The sequence below is a fragment of the Lissotriton vulgaris genome, chromosome 8 (assembly GCF_964263255.1).
Source record: "Lissotriton vulgaris chromosome 8, aLisVul1.2, whole genome shotgun sequence".
Classification (NCBI taxonomy): domain Eukaryota; kingdom Metazoa; phylum Chordata; class Amphibia; order Caudata; family Salamandridae; genus Lissotriton; species Lissotriton vulgaris.
In genome coordinates, this window is record NC_141696.1 from 818,586,583 (window position 1) to 818,602,477 (window position 15,895).

General features: G+C 49.7%; 1 protein-coding gene across 1 annotated transcript in view; it reads left to right on the top strand.

The window, feature by feature from the left end:
- Positions 1 to 15,895, top strand: part of RFX8 (regulatory factor X8) — a 954,619-nt gene that overhangs the window by 430,813 nt on the left and 507,911 nt on the right. The window contains exon 9 of the mRNA XM_086933389.1: positions 11,322 to 11,472. Coding sequence (XP_086789515.1) covers positions 11,322 to 11,472 — 151 coding nt within the window. The remainder of the gene's footprint in view (positions 1 to 11,321; positions 11,473 to 15,895) is intronic.

Here is a 15,895-nt window from a genome sequence, read left to right on the forward strand (position 1 = left end):
CAATGCAGGAAGGTACTGAAGGGTACCCTCTACAGAAGCACCGGAAGGGTGCGTGAGCAAATTATCCCCCAGTGAGATCCACGGCGGATTCTGGAGGACCGACGGCGCCCCGTTAGTCCTTCGGGCGGTTGTGCACCTGAGCAACCGGGGGTTGCCAACGCTCCGCCCCCCGAGGGGGGGGCGCGAGTAATGGGCGAACGAGGGGTTCGCCGGGGGAGGGATTAGACCTTCCCCCCAGAAACTGACAACGCCCCCAAGGTTAACACCGCGGGGGTTATGACTCATCAGGTGGGCGGGTCGCGAGGGGCGGCCTGCTCTGGATCGCCCATAAGTTAACCCAACATGTTGGCATAAATTATGCTAATAAAATGCAACAACTTTCTCCATCAACTTGTGTTGTGTCAGTCATTGTGGTAAGAGTGTGTTGTATGCATAAAGGTCTGGGTGGGGCCGATCTTGGCACTATGCGAGAGTGAAAATTCCCTCGTGAAAGGCACAGAAGGTGGAAATAATTAAACAGACGCCGTCCTATCCGGGAGCCCACTGGAGGGTTTGAAATGTGTCCTGAATTGTACATTGGCATCCGAACCCACTGGAGGGAATTACATTTGCATCGAACATTAAACTACACTTCCCAGCGTGCCTTGTGTAAAGATTCACCATCTGGAGCCACACCTGAGGCCAATAAAACGAAAGCACGCTAGGAATGAAGTAGCTGCACGTAACAACGGATTGCTAATGCCAAACCTCTGAGGAAGAAGCACAAATGCTTTGAAACGCGTTAGGCAGAAGAACTCAGAAGTCGGGAGGGGAAGACTCCTGCTTCTCCAAATAAAGTAGTTACTTACCTGAAGTGAAGTGCGTCCTCGTATATGGGCAACTGGGTGAGTGGATGTAATCGTGACAGTTTTATGCTGCGGAGTTGATCGCACCGCCTGAAGAGTAATGTCAGGTCCTGCGCGAGTGAAACTTCCTTCGTTAATGCAGAGAAGGTGGACATAATTAAACAGACGCCGTCCCATCCGGGAACCCACTGGAGGGTTTGAAATGTGTCCTTAATTGTACATTGGCATCCGAACCCACTGGAGGGAATTACATTTGCATCAAACATTACACTACACATCCCAGCGTGCCTTGTGGAAAGATTCACCATCGGGAGCCACACCTGAGTCCAATAAAATGAAAGCACGCGAGGAATGAAGTAGCTGCACGTAACAACGGATTGCCAATGCCAAGCCTCTGAGGAAGAAGCACGAATGCTTCGAAACGTGTTAGGCAGAAGGACTCAAAAGTCGGGAGGGGAAGACGCCTGTTTCTCGAAATAAAGTAGTTACTTACCTGAAGTGGAGTGTGTCCTCGTATCTGGGCAACTTGGTGATTGGATGTCATCGTGGCGGTTCCAGGCCACGGAGTTGATCGCACCGCCTGAAGAGCAAAGTCAGGTCCTGCACGAGTTAAACTTCCCTTGTGAAAGGCACAGAAGGTGGAAATAATTAAACAGACGCCGTCTCATCTGGGAACCTACTGGAGGGTTTGAAATGTGTCCTGAATTGTACATTGGCATCCGAACCCACTGGAGGGAATTAAATTGCATGGAACATTAAACTACACATCCCATTGTGCATTGTGGAAAGATTCACCATCTGGAGGCACACCTGAGGCCAATAAAATGAAAGCACGTGAGAAATGACGTAGCTGCATGTAACAACGGATTGTGAATGCCAAGCCTTTGAGGTAGAAGCACAAATGCTTTGAAATGCATTAGGCAGAAGGACTCAAAGGTCGGGAGGGGAAGACGCCTGTTTCTCCAAATAAAGTAGTTACTTACCTGAAGTGGAGTGCGTCCTCGAAATCCTCCACACTCACACAACCACCTCTCGGCGAAGAGAGAGTAACGGACACCCGGGTGATAGTTTTGGCAAGATGTTTATTTGTTCTCACTCCTCACATTGATATGTGTATATATATATATTTTTACAAATATTTTTATTTACAAATTTTTTTCAACCTATAACCTTATAATGAGTCTGGCGGTCCACGGACTGCCACACTCACAGTGGCAGTCTCCGACCGCCCTATTACGACTAGGGTGGTCGGGCCACCCTTCGACCACCGCATCTGCCGCAACCTCCATTCCCTGGCAGTTGCACGGCAGTCCTAAGGCTGCAGTATGCTTTGGGGGCCGTTGCCAAGCTCACTGACACACTTTTCACCAACACAAATGGGTCCCCTTGTGCCTCACGCCATATGGATGCAAACCTGTGTACATGCACACCAGTACCTGCACGCCATGGACTGTAGCAATCCATACCATGCAGGTACTGATTTTGCCGTTCCCTTTGCTGTGCCTATTTCATATGCACCGCCGTGGGAGCACCAAAAATGAGCCAGCCAGACAGGAGAAAACTCCTCATCTGGTGGGCAGTTCCTACATGGATTTGGCGGCGCGAGAGCTGAGTGGTCGCGCTCCCGCACCACCAAACTCGTAATAAGGCCCAAAGTGCATGTATCATGTCTGAAGTTCACTGAAGATTAACTTGTAAAAAAATTGAATGAATGAACAAGAGCATGGACCAATAAGATTGCTTACATGATGGGTTCCCATTCCTAAGATCAAGACAGGTACATATGAGTCAACAAAGTTTTGTCTACAGTTGCTTAGGTCAAGCAGTTTAAATTGTTGACTGTATTTTTAAGACCATATTAACACATGTTTTCAAGTGGGTACTTGTTTTACAAATGTTAAAAAATATGGCATTTCTTTTTTATCACTCTTGTTTTTTTTCTGTTGTCTTTAAGTTTGCATTACTTAAAGTGTGCGAACAGCTTTGCAGATGATGATCTGTCTAAAATAAACTATAGTTACGATGCCGACGATGACTTTTAGTTTGACCTCCTTTTGTCTTCCACACACATCTACCTAAGATAGGCATTACATGGCACAAGCTGATTGAATAGCATCTTCTTCAGATGAGGAGCACATGAAGAGTATGACATGGGGTTAGCTTGGCGCCAATGGAGTGAGCAGCTCAAACCGTGAGCTCCCGTCAGCCAGCCGCCATGAAAGACCATCCTGAACCCCCGTACGGAGCACGGTGCCGCACAGCGCACCCTGGTAGCTGAGAAAGGAGCTGGAGTGCCCTGGGGAAGATGCAAGCCTCCCTCGCAGCTGGAGACCACCAGAAGTTAATTGCGGTGATCGCAGCCGAGCGTAGAACCAAGATGGCGGCGCTCAGCGGGAGCCAAGGAGGGCGGAACGAGTGCCGGCCGTCTGCAACGCAGTGTGAGGTTCAAGTGCTGGGGTGCCCTCCCTTCCACCCCCTGCAATGAGCGGCGCAATGGGCTGGGGGAACCCAGATAGGCTCCCTTCAATAGTGCATCTGAGGAACCGAGCACGCCGCCTGAAGTGGAGCACAGCCATAAGGTGACAGCGTGACTGATGCATAGCTATCGGCGAGCCCAGAACTGACCGACTAGCGCAGACTCACCCGAGGCCTGGGGTGTTCGTTCCCTCCTTCTCAACTCCGGTACAAGATAGAGTGCCCGGCTTGGAGGCCCCCCAGGAGGGCTTTCTAAGGTCTTCTCTGCATGCCCTAGGACAGGCCCCACAGAGCATATAACCGGAAGGAGAGGAGCAGCGCTTGCGGGGCCCTTTGGGACGTTCGCCTGGAGCGAGTGCGGCAGTGTGTGTGTCGGTGGAGCAGTGGGCCCAGACGGGGACGACGTGAGGAGGACACCGGGCCCGCATGCGCCGCTGGAAGGGGAGGCGAAGACCACGTTGCCTCTCCCCCACAAGACTTTCGGGCACACGACCAGATAACGCACACGCCTGCAGAGAAGACCTTGCCCGGTGAGGAGTATTGAGTGACCCGGTCTCTGCCTGGGACAGCAGATGCTGCAGACGGAGGGCAGAGGGGGCCTGGAGTGGTGCCTCACGCCTGGGCCTAAAACATTCGGTGTATCGCACAGCGACTGGCACCATCATCGACCTGAGAGGCGAGTGAAGCACAGAGGCATCCAGGTGAGCGCTTGCTGGAGGATACAGGGACGTGACAGGTGGAGACAAGTTGCGGCACCCCATGAGTGCGCGCAATACCAGGAGCACCATAGGATGTGAAGACAACATGGGGAAACCCCCCGAAAAGAAGGATAGAGAAGACCCCACCATGAATGCACCTGCAGACGAGAGCGGACAGGCCTCGCAGCAGAGGGTACACCCTGTAGTGCACACACTACAGGATATTTTACAAGCTATCACCACATCCAGTGAGCGTCTGGAAAGTAAAATTGACTCGTTGAGCTTGGACATGGGGCTTAACTGTGAGGACCCTAGAAAACTGGCAAAAGCAATATCGGCACTCACTGCCATGAAACAATGAACGGCTCTGTTGGAAACAAAAGTGCGGACACTGGAGGACAGGGCTGAAGATGCGGAATACAGATCACGCAGATGCAACCTGCGGCTCGTGGCCTACCAGAAAAAATTGAAGGCTGCGACATGACGGCCTACCTTGAGAAGTGGCTCAAAGAGGAGATAGCGTCAGACGGATTATCGAACTTCTTCTCCCTAGAATGGGCGCACCGCGTCCCCGTGAGGCCACCCCTGCCAGGAGCTCTGCCACGAGTGGTGATAGCGAAACTACTACATTACAAAGACAGAAATCACATCCTGACACAGGCACGCCTCAAAGGAGACACGCAAGTGCACACATCTTTCCAGATTTTATGCGGGAGGTGCAACGGCGAAGAGAGTCCTGCAGGGATGTGAAGCAGAGGTGCGTCAACTGGACTACCAATATGTGATGCAGCCCGGCCACGCTCCAAGTGGTAACAGCTGGGGGCGCAGAGTTCTTCAAAACCCCGCAAGAGGCCTCCGACTGGTTAGACCGCCATGACGGAGCTGAGCCACCACGGAACCCGGCAAAAAGAGGACGACGAGAAACACTTTCCAGGACTCGGAGGGCTGGGACGGAGTCTCTGGCGCCATCGCAAGAGGAGACACAGCTTGAGTGGCTGAACGCGATGCAAGTGGTTGCCCAGATCAGTGGTAGGGTGCGGAGCCAGAACCCTCCCGAAGACAGACACCATGCGGAGGGCATCGGCTCTAAGGGTGGGTCCAGTGACTCTGAGGCACAGAGTGAGTTGCTTCCGAGTGTCAGGCCGCAGACAGCAGACGGCATCATCTAACGGCGAGGTCTGGCGGACTGGGATGTGCAGGACTTGAATATGGTGGGGTGCTCCTGCTGTTGCATACAGGTACTGGGGTAACTAAGGGGGAGTGCTGTAGGGTAGACCTTGGATGGTGCAGAGGGGGATGGCGGCTGCAGGGACTGGGAGAGTTTCAATGGCTGGCCAACCTCTGGGACTGACTGACCAACCTAAACGCAGTTGCTTGTAGACTTTCTAAACTAGTTTGGATGGGGGGGTCCTGCTTATCCGGGGGAGTGGGAGTTCGGGGACAAGTTTGTTGTTGTATTGGGGGGGAACACTGGGTTGCAGAATGTTGGATACCATGTAGGCTCTATTGGGAGATGGGCGCAGTGGGTGCCACTCAGCCTGGGAGGGGATCAGCCCACGGTAATACTTGAGAATGGCTGTCACGGATACTACAAATACATGACCTGGAATATCAGGGGCATGCACACTATGACTAAACGCCATAAAGTCCTCTCATACATCAGAAGACGGGGAGCCCAGATAGCTCTTCTACAAGAAACGCACCTAACACAAAAGGAGGGACAGGCATTACACAGGAGATGGAGAGGGCAGCTCTTCTACACCACTTACTCGGCGATGCCTGAGCGGCGTTAGTGTGGGTCCAGGCGGGAGTCCCATTCCAGTTTCTAGACTCAGTAGTTGACCCGGAGGGCTGCTATGTGGCCAAAAAGGGATGGCTGTAAGGCCGAGACATTACCATGATTAGTGTATACGCCCCAAACGTAGATCAGCCTGCATTCTTTGCTACTCTAAGCCACAAATTAGCACAATACCTCGCTGGTACTGTTATAGTGGTGGGTGACTTCAATAGTGTAGACGACGTGCTCTTGGACCGATCCCACCCCCCACTGTCAACCTCCCAGGCAATGCGTGCGTCCCATGCGTTCACTACTTGGCGACAGAGTTGGGGACTGTTAGATGCATGGCGAACCCTGAACCCGCAAAGCAAGGACTACTCCTATTTCTCAGCAGTCCACAAGGTGCACGCGCGACTAAATGCCCTATTATACTCAGTAGATGCTCAACAACAGGTCCCGTCACCAGAATATCTGACACGCACAATTTCAGACCATAATCCTCTGATTATGTCCCTGAAATGGGTGCACCTTCCAGCGGCGATCCCTATGTGGCGACTTCGCCCGGATACACTGGAGGATTAGGTCTTTAGAGAGGAGATCATGGGCGAGATAACGGATTAATTCCGACTCAACACCGGGACAGCGGCATCCCTAACCACAGATTGGGATGCTTTCAAGGTGGTCTTCTGGGCCAGTGCATTACACGCGCCACAGGAGTCAGGAGGATCATTATTTGGGAAGTGGAGGGGGCAGAGTCAGTTCTCCGAGAGGTGGAACGCAGGAGGTCAGGACACCCAGACTCCAACAGGCACTACTGGATACCAAGGAAGAGGTGGCAAAACAAACGGAGAGGCTCAGGAGCTTTGACTACAAGAAATATTTAGAACGCACAAATGCAGGAAGGGACAAGTCCGGATCGCTCCTGGCATGGCTGATGAACCCGGTGAGCCGGGGCTCCACCCTAGTGGAAATAGAGGACGAATGGGGGATCAGACATTTTGCGCTGGGAAAGATTAACGAGGTCTTTGCATGTTGCTACGCCAAACTTTATACAAAAATGTGCACATGTGAGCTGCCAGATATGGGGGACTACCTGACTGGTCTACCACTGGCATGCCTGACCCCTGAAATTGCAGAGCTATTAGGGGCTGATATTACTCAACGGGAGATATCGGTGGCCATCAAGGGAATGGCGCGAAATAAAATGCCGGGTACAGATGGCCTGCCTGCCGAATTTTATGCAGCGTATGTGGACAAGCTGACTCCTCACCTGCCTACAATGTACCAGAAGGCCCGAGAATTGGCGGAGATACCCGACAGTGCCAGGGAGGCCCTTATTATCCCCATACCAGGAAAGGAACCCCATGACTACACGGCCTACAGACCGTTGTCCATGTTGAACATGGATCATAAAATCCTGAGCAAAATCCTCGCGGCTCGCTTACTGCCACATATGCCTCATCTCGTTCACCCTGACCAGGCGGGATTTATCCCGGGCGGAACACTGCCATAAATATCAGACGACTTCTAGCGCTAATGGACTCCGAAGGGTGCAACAAGCAAGAAGCAGCAGTGCTCGCGGTGGACATAGAGAAGGCATTTGACAGCCTAGAGTGGCAATATTTATACGCAGTCCTGGTCAAGATGGGCCTGGGGGAGTGATTCCTGAAATGGGTGCAGCTCCTGTACACAGCTCCTATAGCACGTGTGCGCACTGGAAGAGTCATCTCGCCTATGCAGAAGGTGGAGAGAGGAACGAGGCAGGGAGGCAGGGATGCTCCCTTTCCCCCCTCCTGTTTGCTCTGGCCCTGAAACCGCTAGCGTGCAGGGCCAGGAGTGGCCAAGATTACAGAGGCCTAGAGATGTCAGCAGGCCAACATTTTATAGCATTATATGTGGACGATCTCCTGATCTTCCTGCACGACACAGTGGGTGAGCTACATTGGGCGGGCGCCATCAACAGGCAAAAATCCAGCTTGTATCTGCTAAACCCGGGCACACCCCCCACCCCCAGCCGCTTACTTTGGATAGCTTGTAGTGGGAACCTAGCTGCCCACAATACCTGGAAGTCAAAATTTACCACCATGCAACAGACCTATTGGAAGGTAATGTGGGCAAGGCAGTGAGGTCGGCGAAAGCAGCAATGGACTTCTGGAGCACACTCCCGCTTTCTGTAGCTGGAAGAGTGGCGGTCCTGAAGATGGTAACGTTGCCACGCCTAATATATTATTTTGAGACATTGCCAGTGTGGATCCCACGGGTGATATTCAAAGAATTAGACTCAATGGTCACGTCCTTTTTTTGGGGTACAAGCAGACAGACTAGCATTGTCATCCCTGCGACGTCCTACAGCAGGGGGCGGGCTGGCGGTGCCTGACCTTGAGAGCTATTACCTAGCTGCACAGCTATACTGGCTGATCCAATGGCTAGCGGCAGATCGTAATCCAGACAGAGAATGCTGCCCAGATGCGCCAGACACTGCCAACCTGGCAAAAATCCTTTTACGAGTCTGCCGCACTACTACAGCGGACACAATTGCTACCAAGGTAGTTGTGCGCTGTTGGTCCAGGTAGGTGAGGAAAGTGGGCGCTGCGACTCCCTACTCCCCTGACGGACCACTGACAACGTTGCGATATCTCCCTCAGGGGGACACTGGGCAGGGTTAGAAGACTGGGTTGAAGCAGGACAGAGAGAGATGGGAGACCTATACCGAGACTCCATGCTCCTACCCTTCGAGGACCTGCAGGCAGCATATGACATCCCTGGGGGTCACTTCCTGAAGCATAGGGCCTTGACAAGCAAGATTAGGATACATTGGAGGAGAGGGGGCGCGGAGCCGCGAGCACTAGCGGGGTGCAAATATGTTGCGCTCTCAGCGGGAAGAAATTAAACAGTGTCCTGCCTATATAAGGCCATACAGAAGGATGTACAGCAGCTATTAGAGTGACTGAAACTTCATTGGAAAGAAGACCTCGGTAAGCAGATACCAGAGAGAGAATGGGAGAAAATTCTAGAACACACACCAAAGGCGTCCAGGAACGCACGTTTTAAATTAATTAACTACTATGTACAGCATAGAGCATATTTAACGCCGGCCTGCATTAGGAGGTACTTTGGCGCGGAATCGGCGGCCCGTCCAAGATGCGGGTTAAGGGAGGTGCACATACTCCACATGTTCTGGGACTGCCCCCTATTACAGACCTACTGGGGGACATACGGCAGGTAATAGGCGACTTGATGATAATGAGCTGCCACAAACACCAGAGCACTTCTTCTTGGGGTGGTTTCCACATACAGTCAAGAAAAAAGTGACGGGGAAGTTTCAGGACCTTGCCTATGTCCTAGCCAAGAGGGAGATAGCCAGAAACTGGAAGGCCTGAGAGGACCGCAGATTGTCACCTGGAGAAGGGAACTAGAGAGATGGGTGGGTGCAGAAAGCAAGCTATTGTTTCGAGAAGCCAGATGGGGAATGGGCAATATGGAAAGGGCAAAATCCTGGGAAACCTTAGTAGATGAACTAGTAGCATCTGGACGGGAGGACGTTAACGAGGTGGGCTCTCCTGGAGCAGCAGAGGCGGCCCTGGAAAATGAACTGGGGGGACACCAGATCTAACTCAGTCAAAAACCTGGCACCACACCACACGACCGGTGAGACCCACACATAAGAGCAGCTGCTAGCAGGCTGCCCTCAGGTATCAATTGTTCCATTGCAACACAAGGAGGGGAGGAGGCATTTGTTCTACTCCTTGAGAAGATTGACAATAAGAGACCACGAATGAAACAGATTATCAATCATATATGTTAAGGATCTACTCAGAATGGAGCAATGTTTGTATTAATACTGATTAAATGCCAATGAAGTATGGTTAAAAAAAAATGAAGAGTATGACATGTTTCACACAACATAAAAGGTAGAAAATACGAATTGTCAGCACGTATACAGACTGACCACGGTCTTACACACAGCACTTCATCCCAAAATGTGCCTGCAGGTTTTATTGGGAGCAATAGGTCGTTTACTGACTGCACAATGAACTGAATAAAGTCAGTCACAAGCAATGGATTACAGAAATACATGGAGTTGATGGAAAACATTTGGCAAAACAGCCCATGACAATACCACATCAACCCTGCCAAATCTCATATATAATTCCATTTATAACCCTCATATTCCACAGAAAACTTTTAATTCCAACACCTGGCAAAAACACCAGCTGTGCAGCCATCCCGTACCCTAATTAACACCTCCACCACCTCCAAAATTCTTCACAAAATGCTGTTATATTGCTCCCCAGGTAACACCTGCCCAAAGTCACATCTGTGCCCCACCCATTGACCCAGGGGGTCTCTAGAGTATCATAGGAGACTAATCCATACTGTTTAAGCCTCAGTGCAGCCCTACAATCATTGTATGACCCTGACTTTGCCCATTGAGGTGTGTAATTGCAGGGAAGTAGCTTCAAAGGTGAGGCATTACTTTTACTTCTTAAAGTCAGATGCCTTTAGCCTGCAGGGTGGTAATGACATGGAGTACAATATAGAAAGTCTTGCTGTTATTCAGAGTTCGAGTTATATATTGGGGCTTCACATCATCAGAGATGGAGGTGTTTGCTACCACTCTAGTTATGCTGGCCCTGTACTGCAGTAAAATCTCAAACCTGACTCAGTAAAACATAGATTATGCACTTACTTCACAGAACAGATCCGCAGATGTGCCAGGTGCCATTGACTGCTGCTGCAGGTGGTCTTAAAGCATTTCCTTACAGGGTACATGCATGCAGGTCATATAATTCTGACATAATACACTAGTGGGATTCTTTTCAGTCTCATTGTCTTCCATCTTGCGGCTCATGGTAGATCCTGCCTTTTCATCTTCAGCAGAAAGGGGAGATGCTTTTACTTTTCCTTGCCATGTTACTTAAGCTGCAGCAGCCAGAATTGAATTTGACATGCATTTTCTTTTTAAACTTTTACAGTGCGACTGCTACGCCCGGCAGCATATACTCACTCCATGATCCTTTCTATGAACAGTAGCTTGCTTGTGCTTCTCCCAGTTTCTGGCTGTAGAGATTGTCACTATGTGTGGCGATGAATTCCAGTACCCCTGAAGCCTCCTTTGAGAAGTTGATGCCTAACACACACATGAATCTGACCTGGCGCTCCATATGCTCCTATACATCTCCTATACATCTCCATAGGGCTACTTTTCTTACTGCTGTTAATTTTGCTCCTACAGGTTTTGGGTTCTGAAATTACCAGCACAAATGTAACCATGATTCTAGTTTTAAACCCTGGTGCCAGAGCGTTTCACACCCATGGCTAAAACACCTTTATTACAATTCTTATGGATTCGATGGGTTTAATTTTTTCATTAGTGCCGCTAACAATCTTGTGTAGCACACATTTACCACTAGCAATTTTTATGTTATCTTTTTAAAGATTACATGTTCTTTCTTGTTAGTGTCTGATGCATGTATATAAAATTCAGCCATTGCCTTCTGTCTCAATGGTCGAAACGTATTGCAGGAAATTGAAAACATTTTGCTCCATGATTTCTTGGAAGATGTGTCGATTCAGTACCTGAAGACAGCCAGATTGTTTAGCAAAAGGTTTAGAATATGGCTTCTCACCGCTCTAGAAGGTTTCCCAACAGTAGTGCAGAATTCCAAACACAAAGGTAAGTTTTCACTAATAAGTATAATTGTTCTTTGCTAAAAGACATTTCTAAAGTGACAATGCCATATTGTAACCATTTCATTTAGTTTTTAGGTCGGCCAGTAGTTTGTTGCTTGCAGTGGAAAAAAACAATTTGTTCTATAATGGAGAGGCAGTGGGCTCAGTGGTATTCTTTGATTGGTACAAACATTTTCATTTACAAAGCTCTGTTCCTCGGATGAGACAGTATGATAGTGGGAGAACTTCCTGATTTACAGAAGGAGGGGCCCGATATACAAAGTGGCAGTTCACAAATAGTGGTCGCAATTTGCGCCTTGACATTTTGCAACCTAATTTGAATGTTCCGATGCACCATTGTATTAATAGGCCATGTCACAAAATCTCCCGTTGCAGGTGGTCAGAGAACGACGTCCCTAACAAGCATTAATTAAGCATTCGCTATTTGTGGCCACCTGTCATTGGGTACAAACACAGGGATGACAGCCTGCAAGGAGCAGCTGACCGCCATCCGTGTCTGTTGCATTCTCAAACAGGAAAACTTTATTTCTTTTTAAGCAGCATGGGTCCGTTTAAGCAGCCACTACTCGCTTTCAATTACAAGTAACCCATTATGTTTCATCTGCGGTCGAACCAAATACCTTCTTGATGCCCCTCCACCCAAACTGAGTGGGAACGCAAAGGGAACAATGTATCCATCCATAAATGGGCTTTATGGACTGCGGATCCAAGCAATGTCAAAGCATGAAAAAAATTCTCAGGAGATTTCTATTGCTAGTTATAAACACTACAAGTGCGGGGATCCCATAGCACTTTTCATAATATTCCTTTTTAAGTGTAGATGTTCGTCTTTCTTCAGAAAGCCCTGGAAAAACACAACATAAATATTTTGCTGGTTATAAGAAAGGTTATAGTGGCCAGTTTTCTTCAGATAGCATTTGAAAAGGGGTAATGACTACATATGTACATATAAATGTAAGGCCAATTAAATGGAAAAAAAGATTTTCACTACTTAAATCTCTTTCACAAACCCTTTTTAATAGGAGAAAGATGAAGGAAAAGAGGACAGTGTAACCCGCCTAATCCTCCAGGAAAAACAACCAAACTTTTTGTCTCCAATTCCAAATGTATTTTGGGACTGTATAAGCCTGAAGGTTCCTGCTTATATCCAGTACAATTATAGTTGGGCTCCTGCTCAAGCGCTCCGTCCATCATCCTCTTTGGTATCGCTTTGTTCACCCTAACTTGGCAGGGTATGCTCAGACGTGAGTCCCTTGCTCACTTTGCCACTGCATTCAAGATAGCCTGGCTGATGAGGGTTATGAACCCGAAACCGGTCACAGGATGCTTGTTTCCGGTCCAGGGAAGACATGGCTTGGCAGTTCGGGCTGGACCGTTCCCATGAGGCACAGGGTCAGACTGATTTACATATGGCCATGTCTGAACTGGTGAGGCGGAGTGAGCTAAAGAATGATGATGGATTAAACCCAGATCAGTTGACTGGGGATGAGTGTTTGATTTGCTCAAGTGTTCCATCCATCATCCCCTTTGGGTATCGGCAAAAACAAATTGTGACACATTCTTGATCTAAAACTATCCAACAAATGGATTTGAAGAGAAAAGTTTTGAATGCTTGCAGTGCATCCGGTCTGTCCCCAAATATACCAGGGAGACTGGCTCTGTTCGATAGATCTCCAGGATGCATACTTTCACAGTCCAATAGCCCAGAAGAACTGCAAATTCTTGAAGTTCGACACTGTCTGCCACCGTACACTAGTGCATCGACTCAGCAACGTCGGAATCCAGGAGAAGGCACTGGAGTGGATCATCTCCTTCCTCGCCGGAAGGACACAGAGAGTCCGCCTCCCCCCGTTCAGATCTGAAGCCACCGAAGTCACCTGCGGCGTCCCTCAAGGCTCCTCGCTCAGCCCAACCCTCTTCAACGTCTACATGAGCCCCCTCGCAGACATCGCACGCCAGCACAACCTCAACATCATCTCCTACGCCAACGACACCCAGCTGATTCTCTCCCTCACCAACGACCCCGCCACCGCCAGAGCCAACCTTCACGAAGGGATGAAAGAGGTAGCCGAATGGATGAAGAACAGCCGCCTGAAACTGAACTCGGACAAGACGGAAGTCCTCATCCTGGGATCCTCACCCTCCACCTGGGACGACTCCTGGTGGCCCCCCGCCCTAGGCAGCGCACCCAAACCAACAGACCATGCACGCAACCTGGGCTTCATCCTGGACTCCTCCCTCTCCATGACCAGACAAGTCAACGCCGTCTCCTCGCCGTGCTTCAACATCCTGCGCATGCTACGTAAGATCTTCCGGTGGATCCCCACCGAGACCAGGAAGAAGGTCACCCAGGCCCTCGTCACCAGCCGTCTGGACTACGGCAACTCCCTCTACGCCGGAACCACCGCCAAACTCAAGAAGAGACTTCAGCGGATCCAGAACGCCTCAGCACGACTCATCCTGGACATCCCCCGTCGCAGCTAAATCTCCGGACACCTGAGAGACCTGCACTGGCTCTCGGTCAACAAGAGAATCACCTTCCGACTCCTCACCCACGCGCACAAAGCCCTACACAACCAAGGCCCAGGATACCTCAACATCCGCCTCAACTTCTACGCTCCCAAACGCCAGCTTCGATCGACCGGCCACGCCCTCGCCGCCGTCCCCCGCATCCGAAGAGCCACCACAGGGGGACGGTCCTTCTCCTACCTCGCCGCCAAGACATGGAACTCCCTCCCGACCCACCTCCGCCTGACCCAGGACCACCTCGCCTTCAGGAAGCAACTCAAGACCTGGCTGTTCGAGCAGTAGCGGACCCCCCCCCCAGCGCCTTGAGACCCTCTGGGTGAGTAGTGCGCTATATAAATGCTTTGATTGATTGATTGATTGATTGAGGTTTGTGTAGGTCACGATCATTACCATCACAAAGTGCGTCCATTCAGCTTCAAATTAGCCCCATAACTTTCTCAAAGTGTATGGCTACTTGGTAGCTGCACACCTCAGAAAACTTTGAATATTTGTCTGCCTGTATCTAGACAACTGGCTTATCAAGTCATCAACACCTCAAGAAGCCCAAAGGGCAGTACCCGTTGGCAAGCAATCTTCTCCAGCTAATAGGATGTCATCCACAGCAAATCAACCTCTGCTTCTGTCCCTACATTTCTTAGGTGCCACTATCGACCAAATGCAAGGAAAAGTTTATCCTTCAGAGGAGAGACTGTTATCAGTCCATCTGAAGTGTCAATCTCTCATGAAAGTCTCTCACCCCACAGTGAGCTTAGTGCCATCTCTTCTTGGCTCGATGGTTTTGAGTTTTTTTCTGATTCCAAATGCCCGTCTCCACATGAGACCTCTACAAGAATTTCTCAAGTATCAATAGGACCAATACTCAGGAAATTTGGAGGACAAGATCACACTCTCACCCAAAGCAAAGCAGTCTCTGAAATGGAGGTGCTCTCCAACAAATCTGCTTCAAGGGATGCCATTTCAACAGGATGTTCTGTCTGAGACAATAGTGACAGATGCCTCTCTGTTAGGATGGGGTGCGCAAATGGTTTACCTTCAAATCCAGGGTACTTAGCGCGGAGATACCCCTTATGGGGTGATTTGGGTGCTTTATAAATTAATAAATATCAAATATCAAATACTTGGTTACCAAGAGAGATGACTTATCATGTTAATCTCCTCGAGCAATGAGCAGTTCACCTAGCATTGAAGGCTTTTCTCCCATCCTTCAAGATGCAATCCCTGCTTGTTCAGACAGACAACACGACAACCATGTACTACCTCAATATGCAAGGGGAAACATGGGCCAAACCATTGTCTCATGAAGTCCAGACAATGTGAAATAGGCTGCTAGCCAGAGACCTCTGGATCACTGCAGCTCATCTCCCAGGTGTTCAAAATGTTTAAACAGACTCCCTAAGCAGAGTCCTTCAGGAAAACCACATGTGTGGGCCGCTCCAAATATAGATTTATTCACCACTGCAGAAAACAAAAAATACTCCGGCTTTGCCTCGACGTAATTCCAACCAGGGATACTGGGGAACACCCTATAGATTGCCTGGTCTGGCAAATTCCTCTACTCCTTTCCTCTGATCCCCCTGATTCAGTCAGTTCTCATCAAGTTGTCTTACTCAGAAAGCAAGAATGATCTTGGTTGCTCCACAGTCGCCCTGGCATTGGTGGTTCACAGACCTTTTCCATATTTCGGAGCGTCAACATCTGAAGCTGCCGTGCAGACCGGACCTTCTCATGAAATTTGGAGGGCAGATTGCTCACCTCAACCTCTCCTCTGCATGGCTCTTAAGCTAGTTCAATATGGACATTTGAACTTAAACTTGGCCCTTTGTTGCACAGGTAGCCAATGGCGCTCCCTCAGACATTCAGGTGCTGAGCTGTATTTG